General features: G+C 36.9%; 1 protein-coding gene across 2 annotated transcripts in view; it reads right to left on the bottom strand.

The window, feature by feature from the left end:
• The window catches only part of STX17 (syntaxin 17), a 96545-nt gene that overhangs the window by 51107 nt on the left and 19671 nt on the right, over positions 1–25767 (bottom strand). For both annotated transcript variants that reach the window (XR_007923542.2, XM_002707946.5), the window contains exon 3: positions 15119–15184. Coding sequence is in view for 1 of the 2 variants with exons in the window: in XM_002707946.5 (XP_002707992.3) it covers positions 15119–15184 (66 nt within the window). In the remaining variant the exon portion in view is untranslated. The remainder of the gene's footprint in view (positions 1–15118; positions 15185–25767) is intronic.

The following is a 25767-nucleotide window of genomic DNA, read 5'->3' as shown; positions in this document are numbered from 1 at the left end:
ATGGTATAATGTTAACAGATGATGCCAAGAAAGCAGAACTACTTAACTCCTATTTTGCCCTTGATTCCTTATTAGGGAGAAATATTCAAAATTGAAAGGGGCATAAGAAACATGCTCAAAGGAAATTTGAAACGTATCTTACTATAAGGATCTAGATAGATAGCTTTGATGAAGGAAGGGATATTTGAGCTGTCACTGGATGATAATATTAAATACAACATTCTAAATAGAATAGATTGGGAAAAGACAGGGCAGAGCCTTCACAATACTATAATTCATCAATTTTAGGATATGATATCTTTTCCATATTTTAACATCTCTGAAATTGTAATGTATCTTAAAATAGATGGTGAAAACACATTATGCCACAGTTAACTGGAGGAACTTTTTCTTTCTTACAGGGATACAAAATAATAACATGTTTTACAATTAATAGTGTCTTAGATTTAAATTCTTCCTTGTAATTTGTAGAAACTATGTCAATCAGAGTAGAAGTCAAAGTTCCTAAATAAAAATTAATCAGTTCATAAAAATTTTAAGGCAAAATGTTACAAATTCCTTGGAGGTTCACAGTAACCTAAAGCAATTTGCTTTCAGTTAGCATTCCTTTTGAAATCTACTCTCATCCATTCTTTATATAGCCTTGGTTCTCTTGAATCCTTTCTTCTTTTCTCCTAACCTGTGTGATCCGTGATACTCCACTGTCTTCCTCATTCCCTCCTTTTAAATCCCCTTTCTAAAAATTAAAAAGTAGTAGCTCAAGTATTCTATATTTCTCCTCGTAAAATCATGATACTCACATTTCACTTCTATAACTTCCATGACTGATTTTATTTCTATATATCTATGCTACTTATGGGACTGCATACTTTGTGTAGAGTATTATCTTTCTAAATGTGCTCTGAAGTCTACTATATCAGTATCTCTAAGGTGAGCCCCAGAAATCTGTGTTCTCAACAAGTTCTGCTATAGAGAAAAAGCTAGCTGATTAGGTTTCTATAAAAGCCAAGTTTATATTCTTCAGTGCATTACTTTGGTAGTAACAACTTCCAGCTCTTTCACATAGTTTCAATATTTGGTCACAAAATCTTTCCTCAGGCTGTTTTTTTTTTAATCACAGAGAAGACAACTATTAAGCCTATTCTACTTGCAGTTTCAAAACATAATAATATATGGGCTCCTGCTTCTGTACAAGGTAAGTAGAATTCACTGAACAGAGGACAAGAGAAAAGAGAGCTGCAGAGACTGAATCTTGGAGGTATGCAGAAGAGTCATCAATATATCAATACTTAGAGGTCACTTAATATCAGTGTTTAGTAAAGAACTGATCAGAATATATATGTGAGGAAACCGCCCAAAGTTGAGGGAAGAACCATCTGAAAAGACCAGAGGAAGTTGGGTCCAGCACCCACTCAAAGTAGTAAGCAGCACCTGTATCCACCAGTGAAAGTGGAAAAATCTTAATTAATAGGACATTGGGTAGGGTACTCAGAAAGGTTTTGCCTCAGTAATGAAGAATAATTAGTCACAGACCGAGCACTGTTCCAGTTCAGCCCAGTGAAAAGACCTAAAAGGATGAAACTGTTTCCAAGTAACTTACTTCATTCTAGAACAAAACTTAAGAAGAATTATAGGAACAAAAAAATATCCAGCATTCAACGAGGTAAGGGAGACCCAATCAAAGATCCCCAGACATACTGACAGGAAAAAATGACTCATATTAAGGAAAATAATCAGACATAAAACTGACCCAGAATGGACACAGATGTTAGAATTAGTGGGAAAGTTATTACAATTGTGTTTCATATATTCCAAAAGTTAAGTAGAGACATGGAAGTTATAAAAAAGGTCCAAATCAGAATTCTGGGCATGAAAATTACAAGTATTTTAGATGAAAAACATATTGAATACAATTAATGGCAGGTAAGATATTGCTGTTGTTAAAAGTAGTGAACATGAAGGCCTACCAATAGAAACTATCCAAAATTAAGCACGAGAAAAAATAATAAGAAAAATTAGAGCATCAGTGAGCTGTGAGATAATTTAAAGCAACTTAACATATGCATAATTGAAGTCCCTGAAGGAAAAGAGAAGGCAGGGGACAGGAAAATATATAAAGAAATAATGGCTGAAAAACTTCCAAATTTTATGCAAACAATAAATCCAAAGGTCTAAGAATCTCAACAAATTCAAAACGTAAGTCATAAGAGGAGAATTCCGCTAAGGCCTATCACAATCAAAATGTCTAGAATCAAAACCATCAAAGAAGCTAGAGAAAAAAAAACACATTACATTCAGAGGAACAAAAATATGAAGCAGATTTCTCAGCAGAAGCAATGCAAATGAGAATACATTTGAATAACTATATACTGAAAGAAAAAAGTCAATGAAAGAATTCATCACAGAATTGCATTCTAAGCAATGATAAAGAAAATCTTGGGGCCAATGTTGTGTTGCAGCAGATTACCACTGCCTGTGATGCCAGCATCCCTATATGTGTGCCAGTTGAAATCCTGGCTGCTCTGCTTAAGATCCAGCTAATGTGCCTGGGAAAGCAGCAACAGATACCCATGTGCTTAGGCCCCTGCCATCACATGGGAGACCCTAAGGGTATTCTGGCTTCCTGGCTTCAGTTTCGCCCAGCCCTAGCCATTGTAGCCATTTAGGGAGTGAACCACTGTATGGAAGTTCTGATTCTCTCTCTCTCTCTCTCTCTCTCTCTCCCTCTCTCTGTAATTCTGCCTTTGAAATAAATCAAACAAATCTTAAAAAAAAAAAAAAAAAGAGGGACCCAGCATTGTGAACCAGTGAATAGAAGATCTTTTTATCCCTGCTCTCCCTAACTCTGACTTTAAAATAAATTAAAAAAAAAAAAAATCAGGGGCCGGTGCTGTGGCATAGTGGGTAAAGCCGTCGCCTGCAGTGCCAGCATCCCTGTGGGCACCAGTTTGAGTCCCGGCTGCTCCATATCCTATCCAGCTCTCTGTTATGGCCTGGGAAAGCAGTGGAAGATGGTCCAAGCCCTTGGGTCCCTGCACCCGCACAGGAGACCCAGAAAAAGCTCCTGGCTCCTGATTGACACAGCTCCGGCCATTGTAGCCAATTGGGGAGTGAACCAGTGGATAGAAAACCTCTCTCTCTCTCTGCTTCTCCTTCTCTCTCTGTGTAACTCTAACTTTCAAGTAAAATAAATAAATATTTTTAAAAAATCAGGTAAAGGAAAACCATACTGGTTAAAATATGAAACTAGTATACACAAAAGCATTAAGCCATCAGAAATGGAAATGATAGGTAAATATAAGCACTTTATAATAAATACAAATGAGTGGGGATGGGCATTGTGGCATAGTAGGTTGAGTACCATCTGCCATGCTGGCGTCCCATATGGCCACCGGTTCAAGACCCAGCTGCTCCACTTCTGATCCAGCTCTCTGCTAATGTGCCTGGAAGGCAGCAGAGAATGGCTCATGTGCTTGGGCCCTTGCACCCTCATGGGAGACCCAGAGGAGGCTCTGGGCTCTTGGCTTTGGTTTGGCATAGCCCTGACTGTTGCAGCCATTTGGGGACTGGCCCAGCAGATGAATGATCTCTCTCTCGCTCTCGCTCTCGCTCTAGCTCTCGCTCTCTCTATAACTCTGCCTTTCAAATAAATAAAAAACAAAAATCTAAAACAAAAATAAAAATGATCATTTAAATATAACACATTTAAAACTAAAATATCTAACAACACCATAAAGATGGAGGAGAAATAGAGATATGTTGTAAATTTCTTTAATATATGTGAAATACTACAATCTCTCTTGAAAATAAACCATGATATGATGTATACTATACACCCTAAAGCAACCACAGGAAAAGTTATAGTTAGCAAGACAACAAAGGAGATAGAAGAGAATTAAAAATACTTAATTGAAAACAAATCAAACATCATTAATCACTAATTAATCATTAGACACTGAAAATTAAAATCACAATGAGATACCACTATAGACCTCTTAGAATGGCTAAAAATAAGGGACTAAATATATCAAGTGTTGACAGAAACACAGAGGATCTCTCGGGAAAATAAAACTGTGTAACCATTTTGGAAAAATGGCAGTTTCTTAAAAAATTGAATAACAACCATGGCATAATCCAGCTATTCCACTCTTAAATATTCATCCAAGAGAAATGAGATCCTTTGTCCATACAGACATGTACTCAAATGTTTATAGCAGCTTTATTTGTAATAGGAAACAATCCAAATATCTACCAATAGAATAGTTGACAATACATGGTGTAACCATACAACAGAATACCACTCAATAATGAAAAGGAATAAAATATGGCTATGCAATGCAACATGGATGAATCTCAAAATATTCAGGCAGAATAAAAGAAGTCAGATTTTTAAAAGCATATATATTATGTTTATACAAAATTCTGGGAAATTCAAACTGATGCATAACAGCAGTTTGGTAGTTGCCTAGGCACAGGGTGGGGATGAGGGAAATGCAGAGAGATGTGGGAAAGTAAGGTCAAGAGGGTGTGTGGGGTTACAAAAAGGCATGAGGAAATTCTAGGAGATAATATTCATTATATTGATTGTGGTGATGATCTTATAATATATACATATGTCAAAATTTATCACATTGTAACATTTAAATGTGTCCATTTACTATATGGCAATAATCCCTCAAGAAACTTGTTTGTAAAAAATAGAAAAATGTAAAATAGTATCATATTATTTATATATAGGAATATGAACAGAAATGATAATACCTAAATCAGGGGGGAACTATTTCCTTCAGATGAAGGTGGGAGCAAGAGAAATAGAATCAAGGATGAATATGCAAAGGGACTTATTTGTAAAGATATATTTGTGGGGCTGGTATTTTGACACAGCAGGATGAACTGCTGCCCGTGATGCTGGCAGTCCATATAGGTGGCAGTTCAAGATCTGGCTGCTCCACTTCTGATCCAACTCCCTGCTGGTGCACCTGGGAAAGCAGTGGAGGATGGGCCAAGTGTGCGGGCCCCTGCATCCATGTGGGAGACCAGGGTGAAGTTCCAGGCTCTTGGCTTCAGCCTGGCAAGGCCCCAGCCATTGAGATCATTTGGAAGACCCCCCCCCCCTTTCTCTCTCTGTCTCTCTCTATAACTCTGCCTTTAAATAAAAAAAATAAATCTTAAAAAAAAGTTATAAAGTTTTTCTGAAAAAAGGAAGCAATTGTGGCAAAATATAAAGATTTGAAATAGCTGGGTGATGAGTACACAGTGTTTGTTATATTAATTTTTTTATTATTTTCTACATTTTTGTGTATTTGGGGAAAGAGAAACTAATTTTTCAAGAAAGTACTTCAGTGTTAGAGTTGATATCAGGATAGTTTGCTATTCCTTTGGGTTACTAAGGACTACTAAGAGAGTAGGTAAAAATTCAACATATTAGGCATCTGACATTGTAAACAAAACTACCTGCACATATATATCTGCATTTTCCTTAAAAAAACGGACCCACAATATCCTGATTATTACACTAGGCACCTAACTGGTATTCTTAATTCCATCCTTGTCCAGTTGAAATCTATTTTTTTTTTTTGACAGGCAGAGTGGACAGTGAGAGAGAGAGACAGAGAGAAAGGTCTTCCTTTGCCGTTGGTTCACCCTCCAATGGCCACCGCGGCCGGCGTGCTGTAGCCGGCGCACCGGGCTGATCCGAAGGCAGGAGCCAGGTGCTTCTCCTGGTCTCCCATGGGGTGCAGGGCCCAAGTACTTTGGGCCATCCTCCACTGCACTCCCTGGCCACAGCAGAGAGCTGGCCTGGAAGAGGGGCAACTGGGACAGAATCCGGCGCCCCGACCGGGACTAGAACCCGGTGTGCCAGCACCGCAAGGCGCAGGATTAGCCTAGTGAGCCGTGGCGCCGGCGAAATCTATTTTTTGTTAATAGTCAATTGATCTTTTAAAATCCTATGTGCTCAGAACTTTCCAAAAGCTTTGTACCCAACTCTGAGTTATCACATCCTAGCAGGTCCTCCGTGATCTGATCCAGCTGCTCTCTGACTTCATCTCCTTTACTCTCCTTGTTCAGAGCGGCCACACTGACCTCCTTAGTATTCCTTTAACGTGCCACACAACCTTACATCTCAGAGTCTTCACACTTGACTTTTCCCTGTGCCTGGAAAAAGTTATTCCCCATGGTTTATGCCTTTACTTCTTTCAGGTATCTGATCATACATCATCAGAAACCTTCCATATCCACCGTTTATATAAAAGAGCACTCATCATGTTCTCTGATTCTTCATTTCCTTTAACCTCCTTTACTTTTCTTCATGGCACTTGTGATGATCTAATATATTATATATTTATTCATTTTGTTTAAAACCTGGATCAAAAAATAACAAATGTTGGCAAGGATGTAGAGAAAGCAGAACTCTTGTATATTGTTTGTAGAAATGTAAATTAATACAGCAATTATAGAAAAAAGTAGGGAGGTTCTTTACAAAATTAAAAATAAAACTACCATATGATCCAGCAATCCCACTCCTGGGTATATGAAGACACTTCAAAAAATTCATGGAAATGGAATTAAAGAAAAGCTTATTTAGGTGCAAAGTAACTTTGGAAACCACACAGTTTTTCATAATACTTATTTTCTATTAACTTTTTTTAAAAAAAAAAAAAGCTTCTTTGCAGGGATTTCAAAAATTTTTACAGCAAAATAAACATATTTTAATTCCATTTCCATGAACTTTTTGGAGTACCCTCATACATCCAAAGGAAATTAAATTAGTATGCCAAAGAGTTATCTTTATTTCCATATTAACTGTAGCACTATTCACATTAGCCAAGAGAGGGAATCAACCTAAGAGTTCATCCATGTATGAAGGGATTAAAACTGGGGTACACATATGCACAACAGAACATTACACAGTCACAAAAAGAATTAAATCCCATCATTTGCGACAACACAGATAAACCTAGAAGACATTATGTTAAGTGAAATACAGGCACAGAAAGAAAAACACCACACGTTTTCATTCTTAAAGAAACCAAGAAATATTGACACATAGAAGGACAAAGCAGAACAGTGGTTCCCAAAGGCTGGGGAAGACAGCAGGAAGGGATAAATGGGGAAAGGCTGGTCAATGGATTATAAGCTACAGTTAGATGGGAAGAAGAAGTTCTGGTATTTTGCACAGTATGCTGAATACAGTCAGCAATAATTTATCGAATAAATTTATTTGAATAAATCATAATTTATTCAAAATAGCTAAAAGAGAGGATTTGGAATGTTCTCACCACAGTGAAATGATAAATATTTAAGGCAATGGATTAAGATAATTCTCCTGATTTGATCATTATACTATGTATACATGTATTAAAATATCACATTGTATCCCACCTAAATGTAGACTTAATATGTGTTCAATTAAAATACAATTTTTAAATTAAAAAAAATTTATCTCTGTCCTCTCTATTTGTCATAACCAAAATATGAATCCTATGAGAACAAGAATTTTCTTTTACTGAATCCTCAGTGTCTATAATAGTCTCTAAAACATAGGAAATGTTCAAATATTTCTGGCTTTCTAATAATCAGGCCAAAATGGGAGATATATGACAAATTTTGAAAACTTGAAAAAATATCCACAAGTTAGAGAAATGGGTCTGTAAATGCAGTAAATTTTTAAGAAGAAAGCATACCAACTCAGTATTTAATAAGCTTTACAGTAGGCAAGTAGTGAACTGTAAAGTACAGCCAAATTTCATAACAATAAAGACGATTTCTCTTTCTGTCTCTGTAGTTTTATATCTAGAGTTAATAACAAGTTATAGCTTTTTCTCTTCTTTCAGTACTGTCTAAATATTAAAAGATGCATTCAAATATATAGTTATCTATACTGATGATAATCACAAAAAGTAATTATTCTAAGTTAATTGAAAATTCTGGAAAATGACTAATTATGTATTTAATGATTAAAAGATGAGTGGCTATGCATATATTTGCCTTCATTAAATATTGATTTAGGATTCCTAATGTGTTTTTACAACATGTAATTTTGAGAGCAAATTGTGTACAGCAGAAAACATTTGGTATCATAATAATTAATCTGATTTCTTTACAAACACAGAGCACAAGCCTAATGGTAAACATTTAAATAACTTAGAACAAACATATTCTAGAAACCACATAATCTGGTATTAAGGGCTCCAGAATCATAACTATTTAATTAAAATAAATCTGGACTATACTTGCATAATCTAACTATAACATTAGGGTACTGATATGATTTCACATTTATTTCAACATCAAAAGAGACCCATCTAAATGTTATTCATACACATTAAAATATATATATCTTAAAGAGGATATACATATTTATATATAAACTGTTTAACAAAAATAAAAATCAAAGTAGAAAATGGTATTCATTCACTTATTCAAATATCTAACAAATTCTGACTTTATAGGTATTAACTGCGGTATTCTAGTCCCTTATCCACCTGAGTTAATATTATAAATGTTTTTAGGGGTTGGAGTTTAGCCTAGTGATAATGCTGTCGGTTGGGATGTCCACATCTCATATGGAAGTACCTATGCTTGAGTTCCAGCTCTCCTCCTGATTCCAGCTTCCTGCTAATATGCACTCTGGGATGGCCCAAGTAGTTGAGTCCCTGTTACCTAAGTAGGAGACCTGGCTTGACTTTCTGGCTACTGTCTTTGGCCCCAGCCAGGGGCTGCTGTTGGAATTTGGGGAATGAGTTAATATATAGAAGCTCAATCTTAATATCTCTATCCCTATTTCTCTCTCTCTCCCCCCCCCTTCTCTCTCTCTCCTCTCCCTTCCAACAACCCTCCCCATCAAATAAAATTTTTAACAAATTTAAAAAATATATTTCTATGTTAAAAAGAAAATATTAAGATAGAACATTGGAATGGACTCTCATTAACTGCCAACTAAGATCACTGATGCTATACCAGATAAACTGTATTCCCCCACAACCACTTATTACTTTATAGACAAACACTAAATTTCTTTCTTTGGACTTTGGACACTAGATATCTCTGCTCCTCAGCCTTTATTTTTAAATCTGAGGAATGAGGATAATACCCCCTTATGTAGCATCCAGATAGCTGGCACTATATCATTATTGGTTTCTATAAAATATTTGATAATCATATAGAGATTTACATTAATTCTCTTACTGAAGTTTTAAACTATTATTTAAACTTTTTGTTAGCTCCCCTCTATGTAAGTTCTTTCAAAGTAGAAATTGTGATATATTTCCCAGAATTTTCTATTATCAACAAGTAATGTTACTACATGTTAAGTATTTGGGGAGAAAAGAGGAGATGAAGCTCTTTAAAATATTCATTTTGTACTTTTATATGACAAACTGACAAAGATGGAAGAAAGTAATGCAATTACAGTTTGTTTTAAGTCAAACTAACAAGAAGTCAAATTTTGTAGTTAAAGTGGCAATATCAAAACAAAATTATTATTATTTACTAAATATCCACTGTATGACATATTTGATCAATAATCCTTACAACCATCTCCAAAGTTAGGGAATACTATACTAATTTGACAGTTATGAACACTGATGCTCAGATTAACTTGCTCAAATCAAGAGAACCACAGATGATTCAAATGATAATGAAAATTTTAATTGAATATAGTATAATGAGATTTTACTTTCAGAAAAAATAACATGTATAAATAGTATAAAGAATTCTTTTGCAGAAGGAGCTGCTGTTTTTTAAGTGGCTTTTTTTAAAAGATATGTTCAAACAGGCTTATTTATAACCAACTGTTTCTTCCAATAACAAGTGATACAGATTGAAAAAAAAAACACAGGGAGTCAAAACAAGAAAGAAATCAGGAAAAATGGGTGACATTATAAAAAATTATTCAAAAAATTAAATTATAAATAGAGACTCTAAAGGTATCATAAACCAATTATTAGAAATAGCAAGATACTTTAAAGATAACTGGTCATAAAAATCTATATGACAATTAACCATATTTCTATGCACACCAGAAAAAGTTAGTTAGGAAGCATTAATTTTAAAGAAAGACAACATTTAATACCTCCCCCAAACACACATATACATACACAAGCACTCTTAGATTAATGAAGTAGCTTGAATAGATAAAATAAATATAAAACCTGTGTATCAGTCATCTGTTGCTGCACAGAAAGTTCATCCAGCCATAAGGACCTAAAACTACCATTTGATTTTGCTAATGATTTTGTGGGTCAAATTTTAGGAAGTCCTCACTGAGTAGTTCTCATTTGAGACCTTGCATGCAGTTGAATCACATGTTACTCAGGGCTATAGTCACCTGAAGGTTCATCTGTACTGGATGTCCAAGATGTCTCATTCATGTGGCTGGCCTTGAAGGCAATTTGCTAATTTTGCTCAGCTACGGCTGTGGATGTCACCAGCACAAGGGTCTCAGGATGCTCGGACACATCACATGACAACTAAGTTCTCCCAGACCTAGTTTCCTCAAAGAACCTGTGGAAGATATGTTATCTTTTCTGACTTAGCCTCAGAAGTCAATCAGCATTATTTCTGCCCAGATTCAAGGGGGCATAGCCTCTACCTGTTGGTGGGGAAGTAGCAATGTCATAATGTAGATGATATATGAGAAAATATTTTGGTGGGCACCTTTAAAAAGTACAGTCTACCACAACTGCTATGCAAAAAAACCAAAATATTCACAAATATTCAAGAATATACAAACAAATGCAAGAATATCCAATATTCACAGACAGGAAAAGTAGGTATTATAAAGATTTTTATTTTCTCTAAATAGATCTATAAACCCAATATGGTTCCCAAATACCCCCCAAAATTATGTATAGACTTTGAAAAGTCTATACCAAATTATATGGAAGACTAAAGAGCCAATTATAACCAAAACAGTACTATACTATCAGATATCAAACTTTAACTTAAAGCTGTCAAAATGAAGGTAGTGTGGAGCTCAGTGCAGAAACAGACTGATAATTGGAATAGGACACAGAAAGATCAGAGACAGACCCATACATACAAAGGATTGTAATATGTTTCAAAAATAGCACCACAGAACTCAGTTAACAATGAAACGAATAGCTTTTCAAGTAGAATAAAATGAAATTTTATTTATGCCTACAACATACCATCAATTCCAGATTTTTAATTAAAGACTTGAATATTTAAAGCAGAACATTTAAAATATTCAATAGAAATATAGGAAAATATCCTTCTTGATGTTAGGATCAAGGTGCCTTGAATAAGATAGCCATAAAAGAAAAGGTTAAGAAATTAGATTACATTTAAATTAAGAACTCATTTTTATCAAAAGATACCATAATGAAAGTGAAGAGAGTTCTTACTACATGAATCTAATAACAATAAATTGAGAAAACTTATAGAAATTGTTCATAACTATAAAAAATAGCATACATATTATCAAAGAATAAGCCTACATACAAAATCCAGAGGGGACACTAATAAAACTAATTAAATACCTATATCTATCAGTTTTGATCTCACTATTTTAATGTCACATGTTAATTTTTTGTGCTAGTTGGAGATCAATAATATAAATTCGTGTTTTTTAATCAGTAAATAGATACTTTAATAATTGCCAAAGTCTCAAGTACATCATGATTTTCAGTGACACATTATATAGCGAAGATAGTAAGAAATCCAAGTCATAATAATCTCATTAACATGAACATGCTGACCCCTCCCACTCCACGCCATTGTGGCTGGAGGTCTTATAAATCTTGCTTTTAAACCTTTAAAAAAAAAAAACATTAACATGCTCAGTACCATTCAATAAACACTGAAGCTTGCTGGACACCAGATGTTGTAGAAAACACAAATAGTAGAGACATAGTCCCTACTCTTTAGGCCTATAATCTGGTTAGCAAGTACCAAATTACATATTCAGAGAAATAAGTCAAATTTCCATCTAAATTTTAAACCAATCTGCTTTTGTCCGTCTTAGATATCTCTTAGTCACTAATATCTATTTTCTGGAGCTCTGTAATCTTTCCTAATGATCCTTTGCATTCATTTTATTTTGTCCCAACCTATTCACTATATTTGATATAATCCTTTTTGAAATTCAAGGGGACCACACATGAATTCTTTGCAAAAACTGACTCCAGATTCAGAAACACCAGGCACAGGGCTACAACCAGGAATTTGTATGAAAGTCTATACTGAACCTTCACTTAAATCTGCCTCCATACTCTGCAGTACGGGGAGAACAAGGATTCTTCTTTAGAGAAATAAGTCAGAATAACCCCAGATACTGACGTTTGGAGATTTCCCCAAAGGAAGTGCCAGCTTGCGAAAGCACATTTAAGTGAAGCCTAACAGAAGACGTGCAATCAGCTTTTTAGTGTCTGAGAAAAACAGAAGCTATTACATGCATAGACAACATGCCATGAAAAAAAGGAAATGTGAACAAGAAAAAGCTCCTTTAATTGTGAATTAAATATCACAATAATAGAAATAAATAATTCAGTAGAAAGAGTTGAAGATAAAGCTTTAAAAATCTCAGAAAATAGAAAATTAGACAAGCAAAGTAAGGGTTCCAACATATAGTAAAACAGGGATTTAGTTAAACTGCTTCAACAAATGCCTGGATAGTAAATAGCTTAGATTTTGCAGTCTAATTTCTGTCAACTATTCAATGCTGCCATGATCGTGTGAAAGCAGCCAAAGAAATATGAAAATAAATGGGACAAACGGATATGGGCTGTGAGAGAAGATGCAAAAGAATAAGTAATCAGGCCGGTGCCATGGCTCAATAGGCTAATCCTCCACCTAGCGGCGCTGGCACACCGGGTTCTAGTCCTGGTCGGGGCACCAGATTCTTTCCCGGTTGCCTCTCTTCCAGGTCAGCTCTCTGATGTGGCCTGGGAAGGCAGTGGAGGATGGCCCAAGTCCTTGGGCCCTGCACCCCATGGGAGACCAGGAGAAGCACCTGGCTCCTGCCTTCGGATCAGCGCAGTGCGCCAGCCGTGGCGGCCATTGGAGGGTGAACCAACGGCAAAAGGAAGACCTTTCTCTGTCGCTCTCTCTCACTATCCACTCTGTCAAAAAAAAAAAAAAAAAAAAAAAAAGAATAAATAATCAAAGAAAAGTTTAAGAAAATTTCCCAGAATCACATATGAATTTTTAGATTGAGAGAGTCTGACACAATGCATATTACTGTCAAATTTTAGAATACCAGGGATGAACAGATCATAAAAGCTCTTGAAGAGAAAAAAAAAAAAAGGCCAAAGTTGTCACAAAGCAGGCAGGTTAAAAACCCGGCAGTTCCATTTCTGATCCAGCTCCCTGCTAACACACCTGTGAAAAGTAGTGGAAAATGATGCAAGTCCTTGGGCCCCTGCACCCATATATAGTATACCTAAAGCTCCTGTCTCCTGGCTTTGGACTGGCCCAGCTCTGGCCACTGCAGCCATTTGGTGAGTAAACAGCAGATGGAAGATACCTCTTTCTCTCTGTGTCTCTCCCTCTCTCTATAATCTCTGCCTTTCAAATAAATCTTAAAAAAAAAAAAAATGGGTCCTACCCTAATCAAAAGGTACCAGCTTTTTAAGAGCAACACACACACACACACACACACACACACAGGGTTAGGGTTTCTACACAAGTAGAAAGCCTTCAATATTGAAAAAGAATTCTCTCTCCACCCCCAAAGATTTATTTTATTTATTTGAAAGGTACAGTGACACAGAGAGTGAGAGACAGAGAGAGAAAGAGATTTTTCATCTGCTGGTTCACTCCCCAAATGGCCAAAGGCCGGAGCTGGGCCAGACCACGGCCAGGTATCGAGGCCTGCATCTGGGTCCCCCATGGTGGGGCAGGGTCTCAAATGCTTGGGCCATCCTCTACTACTTTCCCAGGCATGTGAGCCGGAACTGGGTCAGAAGCGGAGCAGCCAGGACTCAGAACTGGCACCCCAATATGGGATGCCAGCATCATGATCAGCAGCTTAACCCTCTACACCATAATACCAGCCCTGAAAAAAGTTTTTTTAAAACAAACTTTTAATTTCAGAATAGTTTTAAATTTACAAAACAAAAATTGTGGAGTAGTATAGAACTCCCTTATACCCCACATCTCTTTCTTCATAAATAAAGATACCTTCTGTGTCTAAAAAAAAAAAAAGCCTTTATTTTCCTTTAACATGGGATAACCATTCTAATTGTGACAAATATATCATATTAATATGAGATGTTAATAACAGGAATAACAGGGAAGCTGGGTGTGGTTTATTAAATGTGACAACTATATCATACTGACATATATGCTTATGCAATATATTTAATATTTATATTATATAAATATATACATATACCTATATATGTGTGTGTATAATATACACACACACACACACACACACATATATATATATATATATATATATATATATATTTGAGCCTTCATCTGCTTCTTTCTCAAGGTGCACATTAGCAGGAAGCTGGGTTAGAAGTGGAGGTGGAGCTATTTCCTAAGCACTAGGATGTAGGATGTAGGTGCCCCAAATGGCAGCTTAACTGCCACAATCCCTACCCCCAAATTTATTCTTCCTAAGAAAGCAAATAACTAACCAAGAATGTTTATAATGCATATTATGGACAGAAGACCAGTATCTTTCAAACTTTAAGGAGATAAGATATCAACACAATATATACAAGGAACAGGAACAGATAACTAACAAAAGCAATATTACTGCCCAAGTTAAGTGTGGAAAAACTCTCACCCTTCAAAATAATGTTTAAAAATCCAGACTGAAGCAACAAAATAGTATTATTTTAACTACTAGTTAGCAAAAATATGAGAAGTGGGTAATACTACTATTAGTAAGGTTATTGGAAAATGCATTAATTGTGAGAATGTAAGTAGTATTATTTCTCAAGGAAAATTTTATATGTGAAACAAAACTTTAAAATATACCCATAATTTTGTTTCAACAATTCCTGCTAAAAATGCAACCTTAAGGAAAGAGTAAGAAATATATATAAAAGTATTCAGCTGTGAAGATATTTTTGTAGCAAAATTTTCTAAAGGCTGTCTTTTTCATGTTAATTTACCAGAAACACTATAATAGCCTTACCTGAACTGTACGCCCCGCATTGATATGTTCTTCGTGCAACTTGTCCCAGATTCTGCACCTTTGATACTACACAAAAGAAGACAGGGAAAAGTATTGAATTTTTTCATCACAAAAGGGTTTTTTTTCCAATAATCAAAAAAATCAGCAGTCACCTACCCAAAATTAAATAGAACAGCTACATAACATAGTGATTTAGTAGTGATAGTTAACTTTCCAATGACCACAAAAGTAGGATATTTTCAAGAATATTACATGCAAAATTCTGGAAATAGTAAAACGAATAATCAAAACAATGCAATGTATTTGGGTTACTTTATTTTGCTAAAAAAATAATATTGCAAACTCTCTAGAGATTGAAAATATAAATTAAAGAATGAGAATGTAAGGATGTAAAAAACAAGATTAATAGTATTCATAAGATTTTCTAATTATATATGACAAATTACAAACATTTGTCAATGACAGGGTAAGTACTGAAAAACTGTAATCTGAATTTGGAAAAAATGACACTGCAGACTAGAAAGTAAATAAAATGAGACTAAGTTGTTAATATATGTTTCATTTTTTTACCAAGGCAATATTTAGCTTTCAGAGTATTGTCCAAAAATTTTATGAGCATAATAATGGAATTTTTTTCATTTGACAGGAATCATAAGAAAATGTGATAACATTATAGCAGAGCATTTATAGAAAATGTAAACATCAGCATCACATATCATATTATCTCTGGCTGAAATTAAAAATCCAAATAATAAAAATGTCAGCAGATGTGAATAATGACATCACACATATTTTTGATATACTATGTACCAAAATAAAATCAATCTGAAATAATTTGAAAGGATATAATATGGAAATGCCCCATATATGCATGAGAGATAGGATGAATTATAAGTGGAGAGTGCTGAAAAAAAATCTCTAGGGTATTCTTTTTTTTTTTTGACAGGCAGAGTGGACAGTGAGAGAGAGAGACAGAGAGAAAGGTCTTACTTTTCCATTGGTTCACCCTCCAATGGCCGCTACGGCCGGTGTGCTGCGGCCAGCGCACCGCGCTAATCCGAAGGCAGGAGCCAGGTGCTTCTCCTGGTCTCCCATGGGGTGCAGGGCCCAAGCACTTGGGCCATCCTCCACTGCACTCCCTGGCCACAGCAGAGAGCTGGCCTGGAAAAGGGGCAACCGGGACAGAATCCGGCGCCCTGACCGGGACTAGAACCCGGTGTGCCGGCGCCACAAGGCAGAGGATTAGCCTAGTGAGCCACAGCACCAGCCTAGAAAAATATATTTATCAAACATAAAAATTAAAACCACTATCAAACCACTTTTATTTATAGGAACAATTGAATTGATGCCATCATATCCAAAATGAATGCTCTTTAGATAGCTGTAACATTAATAAAAATTTGAAAATGAAAATCATGGTATTTTAAGAAAAATCAACATTAAAGAAACAGACTAAGAATCGATGGAGATCAATGCTGCTGAATTTATTAGCAGAGTGATAGAGAGGAAACTGGCATGGAGAAGAGATGACACTGAGAGAAGAGGGTGCTAAAAGAGAACTGCAGAGATTTCCAGGGTTTTTCTTTTAAGCCTCCAACTAAGTACTGATCAGCACTTTCATATGAAGAAACCACCTGGTCAGAAAAAGAACCACTGAAAAACAAGTGGAATAATCCCTGAAGATCACACAGAGCCAAAACAGTTCAGGTGACCACAATCAAAGTGGAAAACTTTACAATACAATCACAGGTAGAATATCCAAAGTATTGTGCAGAAAAATCAGCCGTGGGGGCCGGAGATATGGCATAGTGGGATAAGCTGCTGCCTGCAGTGCCAGCATCTCATATGGGCACCAGTTTGAGTCCGGCTGCTCCACTTCTGATCCAGCTTTCTGCTATGGCCTGGGAAAGCAGCAGATGATGGCCCAAGTCCTTAGGCCCCTGCACCCGTGTGGGAGACCCCGAAGAAGCTCCTGGCTCCTGGCTTCAAATAGACTCAGCTCCAACCATTGTGGCCATTTGGGGAGTGGACCAGTGGATAGAAGATCTCTCTCCCTTTCCCTCTGCCTTTGCCTCTCTGTAACTCTGCCTTTCAAATAAAATTAAATAAATCTTTTTTAAAAAGAAAAAAATAATCAGCTGTGAACTAAAGGTTGTTTTGATCCTACACAAGAAAGCATAAAGAAAGCTTCAAGAGAATCAAACTATCCCCAAGAAACTGTGCTAAGATAAAGCTAAAAATATTTAAATAGAAAATTAATATAAAAGTATTCAAGGGGCCAGCCTTGTGGCATAGTGGCACCTATAATGCCAGCATCCCATGCCACTTCGAGTATCAGCTGCTCTACTTCCGATCCAGCTCCCTGATAATGCCCTGTGAAAAGCAATGGAAGATGGCCCAAGTGCTTGTCCCTCCCATATGGGAGACCTGGATGAAGCTCCTGGCTCCTGACTGGCTCAGTCCAGCCCCAGACATTGGGGCCAGCTGTCTCTCCCTCTCTCTCTGTAACTTAGACATTGAAATAAATAAATAAATCTTTTTTTACAAAATGTACTCAAAAAAACTCAGCACCTAGCAAAGTAGTTTCACAATGTCTGGCATATAATAAGCAATTATCATGTATGCAAAAAAGTGAAATGATCTGCATTGCAAAAAAATCAATCAATAGAAACAGAGCAAGATATGATAAAGATTATGGGTTTAATAAATAAAGGATATTAAAAAGCCATGTTGTGGCCAGCGCCGGGGCTCACTAGGCTAATCCTCCGCCTTGCGGTGCTGGCACACCGGGTTCTAGTCCCGGTCAGGGCGCCGGATTCTGTCCCGGTTGCCCCTCTTCCAGGCCAGCTCTCTGCTGTGGCCAGGGAGTGCAGTGGAGGATGGCCCAAGTGCTTGGGCCCTGCACCCCATGGGAGACCAGGATAAGTACCTGGCTCCTGGCTTCGGATCAGCGCGGGCGCCGGACGCAGCGCACCAGCGGCGGCGGCCATTGGAGGGTGAACCAACGGCAAAAGGAAGATCTTTCTCTCTGTCTCTCTCTCTCACTGTCCACTCTGCCTGTCAAAAAATAAATAAATAAATAATAAGCCATGTTGTACTCAATATATTCATGAAGACAGAAAAAAAATTAGTATACTACGAAACATACATGCTTACTATTGTTAAAATTTATTATTCGATAGGTAGAGAGCCAGGTTTGGAGAGGGGAGAGCAGGGAGAGAAAGAGATAATGCTCCTATCTGCTGGTTCATTCCCTAAATGCCTGCAATGGCTGGGGCTGGTTCAAGGCTGAACCTGGGCACTTAGAATGCAAGCTAGGCCTCACACATGAGTGGCAGGAACCCAACTATTCGAGCCATCATCACTGCCTTCTAGGACCTGCACTGGCAGGAAGTGGGGTTAGGAGTTGGAGCCAGGAATCGAACCCATGTTTTCTGATATGGTATGTGGGTGTTTTAATGTGCTAAATATCTACTCTACAAGATACTCTACAATATTAAATTCATAGAGTGAGAAAAGAGGAGCTGGAATGAAAAGTGCATTGGATGTGATTATTAGCACATAAGACAATGCAGAAGAAAGGATTAGTAAAGACAAAGCAATAGAAATGATACAGAATGAAACACACAGAAAAACAGATTGAAAATAAATAACATCAATGAGTCATGGACTAAACAAAAATAACATAGTATACAAAATATTAGACTTGCTAATGGACAGGAGAGAGGGGCCTGGAAAAAATTGAAAAAAAATTAATGGTCCAAGTTTTTCCAAATTTGATAAAAATGATAAATCTATAGATCCAAGAAGTTCAAAGAACAAGAAAAGTGAAGAAAACTATGTTAACATGCATCATAATCTCCTGATACCCACGTAGGAGACCTGGATAAAACTCCTAGCCCCTGGCTTTAGCCTGACCCAGCCCTGGCCTGGGGAGTGAATCAGCAGATGAAAGATCTCTCAATCTCTCTTTCTCTCTAACTCCAATTGTCAAATAAATAAATAAATAAATATTTGAGGAAAAAAGTAAATAAAAAGAATTACTTAAAATAATTAACAAAAAAATCTTAAAGCAGCTAGAGCAGATGGTGTTTGGCCTAGCAATTAAGATACTTGCATTCCATACTGGGGTATCTGGATTCAATACCTGGCTCTGACTGTGGTGGAGCCTGGGATAGTAGCAGTGATGGTTCAAGTGACTGGGTTCTGCCATGCACAGGGGAAACCTGGATTGAGTTCTGTCGCTCCCCCTCTTCGTGGAGGAACGACACAGGACCCTGCGCTGTTCTTTTGTCTGCTCGGCCCTCCCCGGGTTTGCTGCTGGTTCTTCCCGGGTTGGCTACCGACCCTTCCACCTCCGTGGAAGGGCGGTTCCCCCTGGCCACTTTCCCCACTTCCGTGGGGGAGCGGCACACCACCGGCCGGCTCTCTCGGGGGCTGCACAGGTGTTCCCTTTAGATGTTCCTCAGATGTTCCTGATGCATGTTGTCTCTCTCCTCCTTTATAGTCCTCTTCCACCAATCCCAACTCGGCTGCCCACACGCCGAGTACGCTGCTCTCCTCCAATCAGGAGCAGGTCCTACAGTTTATTGGTTGAACTGGAGCCAGCTGTGTAGAAGCTGTTACTCCCTTCTCAGCGCCATATTGTGGGAGAGCAGATGCATAGAATAAGTCTTAATTCCAGTAACAGTCTAGTCCGAGTTGCTCCCCACAAGTTCCTTACTCCTGACTTTGGCCCAGGCCGATGTCAGCCATTATGGGCATTTGGAGGTGAACCAGCAGATGGGAATGCTCTCTGTTTCTCTGACTCTTAAATTAAAAAAAATTAATTATTTTTAAATAATTATTTTTAAAAAGCAACCAGAAGGAAAATATATAAATGTATATGTTATACACACAGACACACACACACACATATAAAGTACAGCAGAACAAAGATAATGATACAAGGTTTTTTCTGAGAAACAGTGCAAGCCAGAAGACAGTGGAACAATATCCTGAAAGTATCATAAAACAACAGAAAAGTCAAGCTAGAATTTCATATGTAGAAAAATATTTTTTAAATTAAGGCAAAATAAAGACTCTTTTTCAAAAAAGATGATAGAATTCACCACCAGTGGATAAGTAGTTAAATTCCTGCCAGCCAAGTGGCTTGTATCCCTAGCTTCCAACTTTGGCCTCAGCCCAGTCCCAGACACTGCAAACATTTGGGGAATGAACCTATGAACGGGAGCTCTTTCTGTTTGTCTGTCTTCCTCTACCCTCTAACTCTCACACAAATAATTAAAAAAAATTTTAAAAGGAAAATTATGGTATATTTCCAGCTGGTAAGAAAATAATACCCCACAAGGTCTGGTTCTGCACAAAGAAATGAAGAAAGAGCTCTGAAAATAGTAAATATACAAGTAAATATAGAATTTATTTTTCCCATATTTTAAATCTCTTTGAAAGGTAACAGCTATTTATTAAGGGTTTAATATGATGTATAGAAGTAAAATGTGTAGTAAGAGTATAAAGACCTCCTGTATATTGTTAAAAAGAGTCTTAGGTAGGAAGTGATACATAAAACAATATGGGGCAATATAGTCCTGTAAGGTTTAGATAAAGCCATTAGGCAACAAAAAGAAATCAAAGGGATACAAATTGGAAAGGAGGAAATCAAATGATCCCGTTTGCAGATGACATAATACTATATATATGATAACCAAGACTCTACTAAGAGATTATTGAAACTCATAAGATAGCTGGTAAAGTTGCAGGATATAAAATTAACACACAGGGGCCGGTGCTGTGGTGTAGCAAGTAAAGCCACCACCTGCAGTGCTGGCATCCCATATGGGCACCAGTTTGAGACCCAGCTATTCCACTTCCAATCCAGCACTCTACTATGGCCTGGGAAAGCAGGAGAAGATGGCCCAAGTCCTTGGGCCCCTGCACCCGCATAGGAAGACCTGAAGGAAGCCCCTGGCTCCTGGCTTCCGATCAGTCAAGCTCTGACCATTGCAGCCATTTGAGGAGTAAATCAGTGGATGTGGATGGAAGACTCTCTCTCTCTCTCTCTCTCTCTCTCTCTCCTCTTCTCTCCCCCTCTCTGTGTAACTTTGACTCTCAAATAAATAAATCTTAAAAAAAATTAACACACAAAAAGTAATAGCTTTTATATACACACAAAATTTCATGGCTGAGTAAGAACTTGTAAAATCAGACCCATGCACAATAGCTACAAAAAAATTAAATAACTTGGAATAACTTTAACCAATGGAGTGAAAGATTTCTAGGATAAAAATTATGAAACATTAAAGAAAGAAATAGAAGACATAAAAAATGAAAAAATCTTCCATGTTCATGAATTGAAAGAATTAATATCAGTAAGTCCATACAACCAAAAGCAATTTACATATTCAACGTGATCCCAATCTAAGCACCAATGACATTCTTCTCAGATCTAGAAAAAAATGCTTCTAAAATTCATATGGACCCTCAAGGGACTATGGATAGCTAAAATGATCTTAAGCAATAAAAACAAAGTTGGAGGCATCACAATACTAGATTTCAAGACATACTACAAGGCAGTTATGGTCAAAATAGGCTGGTACTGGCATAGAAATAGACATGTAGACCAACAGAACAAAACAGAATCCCCAGAAATCAACCCACACATCTAAAACCAATTAATCTTTGACAAAGGAGGTAAAATCTATCCCTGGAGAAAGGAAAGACTCTTCAACAAAGGGTACTGGGAAAATTGGATCTCTGCATGCAGAAGTTTGAAACAAGATCCCTACCTTAAACTACACAAAAATCAACTCAAAATGTATCAAAGATATAAATCTATGACCTGATACCAACAAATTACTAGAGGAGAACATGGGAGAAACTGCAAGACATTGGCATAAACAAAGACTTCTTGGAAAAGACCCCAGGACACAGGCAATCAAAGCAAAAACAGACAAATGGGATTACATCAAGCTAAGAAGCTTCTGCACAGCAAAGGAAACTGTCAGCAAAGTGAAGAGGCAGCCAACAGAATGGGGGAAAATATTTGCAAACTATGAAACTGATAAAGGACTAATATCCAGAATCTATTAAGAGCTCAAGATACTCAACAACAACAAAACAAACAAACCAGTAAAGAAATAGGTAAAGGACTTGAACAGGCATTTTTCAAAAGATGAAATGCAAATGACAAATAGACACATGAAAAAATGCTCAGGATGACTAGATGTCAGGGAAATGCAAATCAAAACCACAATGAGGTTTTACCTCACCCCAGTTAGAATGGTTCTCATACAGAAATCAAAACACAGTAAATGCTTGTGAGGATGTGGGGAAAAAGATTCTCTTATCCACAATTGGTGGGAATGCAAACTAATACAGCCATTGTGGAAGACAATATGGAGATATCTCAGAAAGCTTAAAATAGATCCATCGTATGAACCAGCCATCCCACTCCTGGGAATTTATCCAAATGATATAAAATCAGCATATGAAACAATTTTCTGTACCCTATGTTTAGTACAGCTCAATTCACAGTAACTAAGATTTGGAAATCAACCCAAATGTTCATCAATTGATGACTGGATATAGAAAATGTGGTACATACACACAATGGAATATTACCGAGATATAAAAAAGAATGAAATTCTGTCTTTTGCAACAAAATGGCAACTGGATATATAACCATTATATATAACTGGATATATAACCATTATACTTAGTAAAATAAGCCAGTGCAAAAGGGACAAATACCATATGTTTTCCTGGATCTGTGGTAACTAATAGAGTACAAAAGAATGTAATACATAATTATTTGCATTGCAATCTGCATACAATTATTCCTATGCATAAACTGTTGAGAGGAAATGGGTTAAAACCCAAATGAACTCAGTTATTATCTTGTAACCACACAGGAAATATTTAGATCTTACATTGTCATTGGTTCTATTTCATTGAAAGAAATTATTTATGACTAGTTGACAAAAAAACTGTATATGAGTGAAATGGTCATTTATACATTGAATTATTATTTATAGCTATTGTCTATTTCCAACTAAACTGGGGTCTTTTTTGCTTTTTACTTGTTAAACTTGTTATTTGGTGAAGTATAAAGCCTTTTTATTGTAATGTAAGTGTAAAAAATGTTATCTCAAATACTAAAAAAAAGAAAGGTAGAAGGAGTAAAGGAATATCATTATGTTCTTGGCTTGTACATACAAATCATACTGATATGTTAAAAATAATTAAAATTAAAATTAAAATAAAAAGAGAATAAATCAATATGGGATGGTAGCCTGTGATAAGTTAAAGATGTAAGCTGAACTGTAAAGTAACCACCAAAAAATTAAAAATTAAAAACTAAGTAGTACACTGAAAATATAGGAAAAAAGAAAAAAGAATCATAAAATATCTAAATAATATAAAAGAAGTAGAAAAAGAAAAGAACAAAGGATACATGTGACAAATAGTCAAAAACAGCAAGATGATCGATTTAAAACAATCATTTGACAAAATTGAATACTTACTCATTGCAAAAACCCTTGACAAGCTAAAAATATCAGTTAACTTCCTCAGTCTAATAGAGCTTCTACAAGAACCCTACAGTTAATGTAACTGGTGGTTAAAAAAAGTTCCTGAATATTGGAAAGAAAACATTAGATGAGATCTTATCTCAGCACTTCCATTTAACATAATGGAGGCATTTGGCCAGTGAGATACAGTTTTTAAGAGAAAGAAGGGGCCGGCGCCATGGCTCACTAGGCTAATCCTCCACCTGTGGCGCTGGCACCCAGGGCTCTAGTCCCAGTTGTGGTGCCAGATTCTGTTCTGGTTGCTCCTCTTTCAATCCAGCTCTCTGCTGTGGCCCGGAAAGGCAGTGGAGGATGGCCCAAATGCTTGGGCCCTACACCCACATGGGAGACCAGGAGGAAGTGCCTGGCTCCTGGCTTCAGATCGGCGCAGTGCGCTGGCCGTAGCAGCCATCTGGGGGGTGCACCAATGGAAGGAAGACCTTTCTCTCTGTCTCTCTCTCTCACTAACTCTGCCTGTCAATAAAATAAAATAAAATAAAATAAAATAAAATAAAATAAAATAAAAATAAGAAAGCACTGTTTAGTTTACAAAAAAAAAAAAAGAGAGAGAGAGAGAGAGAAAGAAGGAAAGAAGAAAGGGGGCAGGAAGGGAGAATGAGTGGGCAGAGACTAAAAGGGAAGAAATAAAATAGCTCCTCTTCACAGATTACATGATTGTCTACACAGAATACATCCAAAAATCTGCAGAAAAGCTACATAACATTAACTGGCCCAGTGATTACAGGCCATAAACTGAGGGCTATTAATATTGAAGAAAAATAATAATAATATATATCCCATAGGGTAGTAAGAGTAATTCAACTCACTAGGCCCCAAATATCAAAAATATAAAACCATCAACAAATATCAAGCATATGTTCCATAAATGTTCTGAATCAAATGCACTGGAAACTATTAACTGGTGGTGGCAGTGTTAAATGCCTAGGTAGACTTACTTGTTACACACTCCACTTTCAAGTATCAACCTTGCATATAGGGCTTCTTCATATAATTAATTGTCCTAAAGTTATTAAAAATCTCATAAGATTTTAACTTTACCAGTACAACTATCTAAGATTATTGACATCTGCAGCTTTCTTATGAATGGATAAAGTATGAATATTAAATCTGTGAATCTTGGTGCTTATTGCACAATGCTGTGTCAAGACACAGTATTTAGGGATAGTACTGTAGTGTAGTGGGTAAAGACGCTGGTTCGAGTCCCAGCTGCTCCACTTCCAATCCAGCTCTCTGCTATGGCCTGGGAAGACAGTAGAAGATGACCCAAGTCCATGAGGCCCTGCACCCACATAGGAGACCAAGAAGCTCCTGGCTCCTGGCTTCAGATCAGCCCAGCTCCAGCCACTGTAGCCATTTGGGAAGTGAACCAGCAAAGAGAAGACACTCTCTATCTCTCTCTCTCTCTCCCTCCCTCCCTCCCTCCCTCTGCATCTCTGTAATTCTGCCTTTCAAATAAATAAATATATCTTTAAAAACACAGAAATAAAATAAAAAGATGGAGTGTTTATGTTTGTGATTACATCAATCAGATAATGTTCCATAGGGAGTAACTGAGCTGGGATTTGAACAATAAGTATTATTTGAAGGGTAACAAATGAATGATTATAGGTAGACATTGTTAATAGATTTAAGAGAGAAACTAAAACTAATGAACTCCACATTTTTTCTGCCTTCTTTATTGAGGAAAATTATCTTCAAAGTGATTAAGAAAAAAATTAAAAACAAGAAATAAGAACAAATCTAGACACTTCAAGTGAACTCATGTAAAGAGGCCAGGAAAATTACATGAGTGAACCAAGACTTTGCAAATATGATCACAGAAATACTTTTGCTTATACATAAAGAACAGTAAAGAATTGGAAAAGCTGCTGGAGACTTGCAAATATGACCCAATTTTCCCCCCAAGAAAGCATATTTAGGGGCCAGCACTGTGGCACCACGGGTTAATGCCCTGGCCTGAAGCACCAGCATTCTATGTGGGCGCCGGTTCAAGACCCGGCTGCTCCACTTCCGATCCAGCTCTCTGCTGTGGCCTGGGAAAGCAGTAGAAGATGGCCCAAG

The sequence above is a fragment of the Oryctolagus cuniculus genome, chromosome 1 (genome assembly GCF_964237555.1).
Source record: "Oryctolagus cuniculus chromosome 1, mOryCun1.1, whole genome shotgun sequence".
Taxonomy (NCBI): domain Eukaryota; kingdom Metazoa; phylum Chordata; class Mammalia; order Lagomorpha; family Leporidae; genus Oryctolagus; species Oryctolagus cuniculus.
This window is presented reverse-complemented; position numbering and strand designations above follow the sequence as displayed.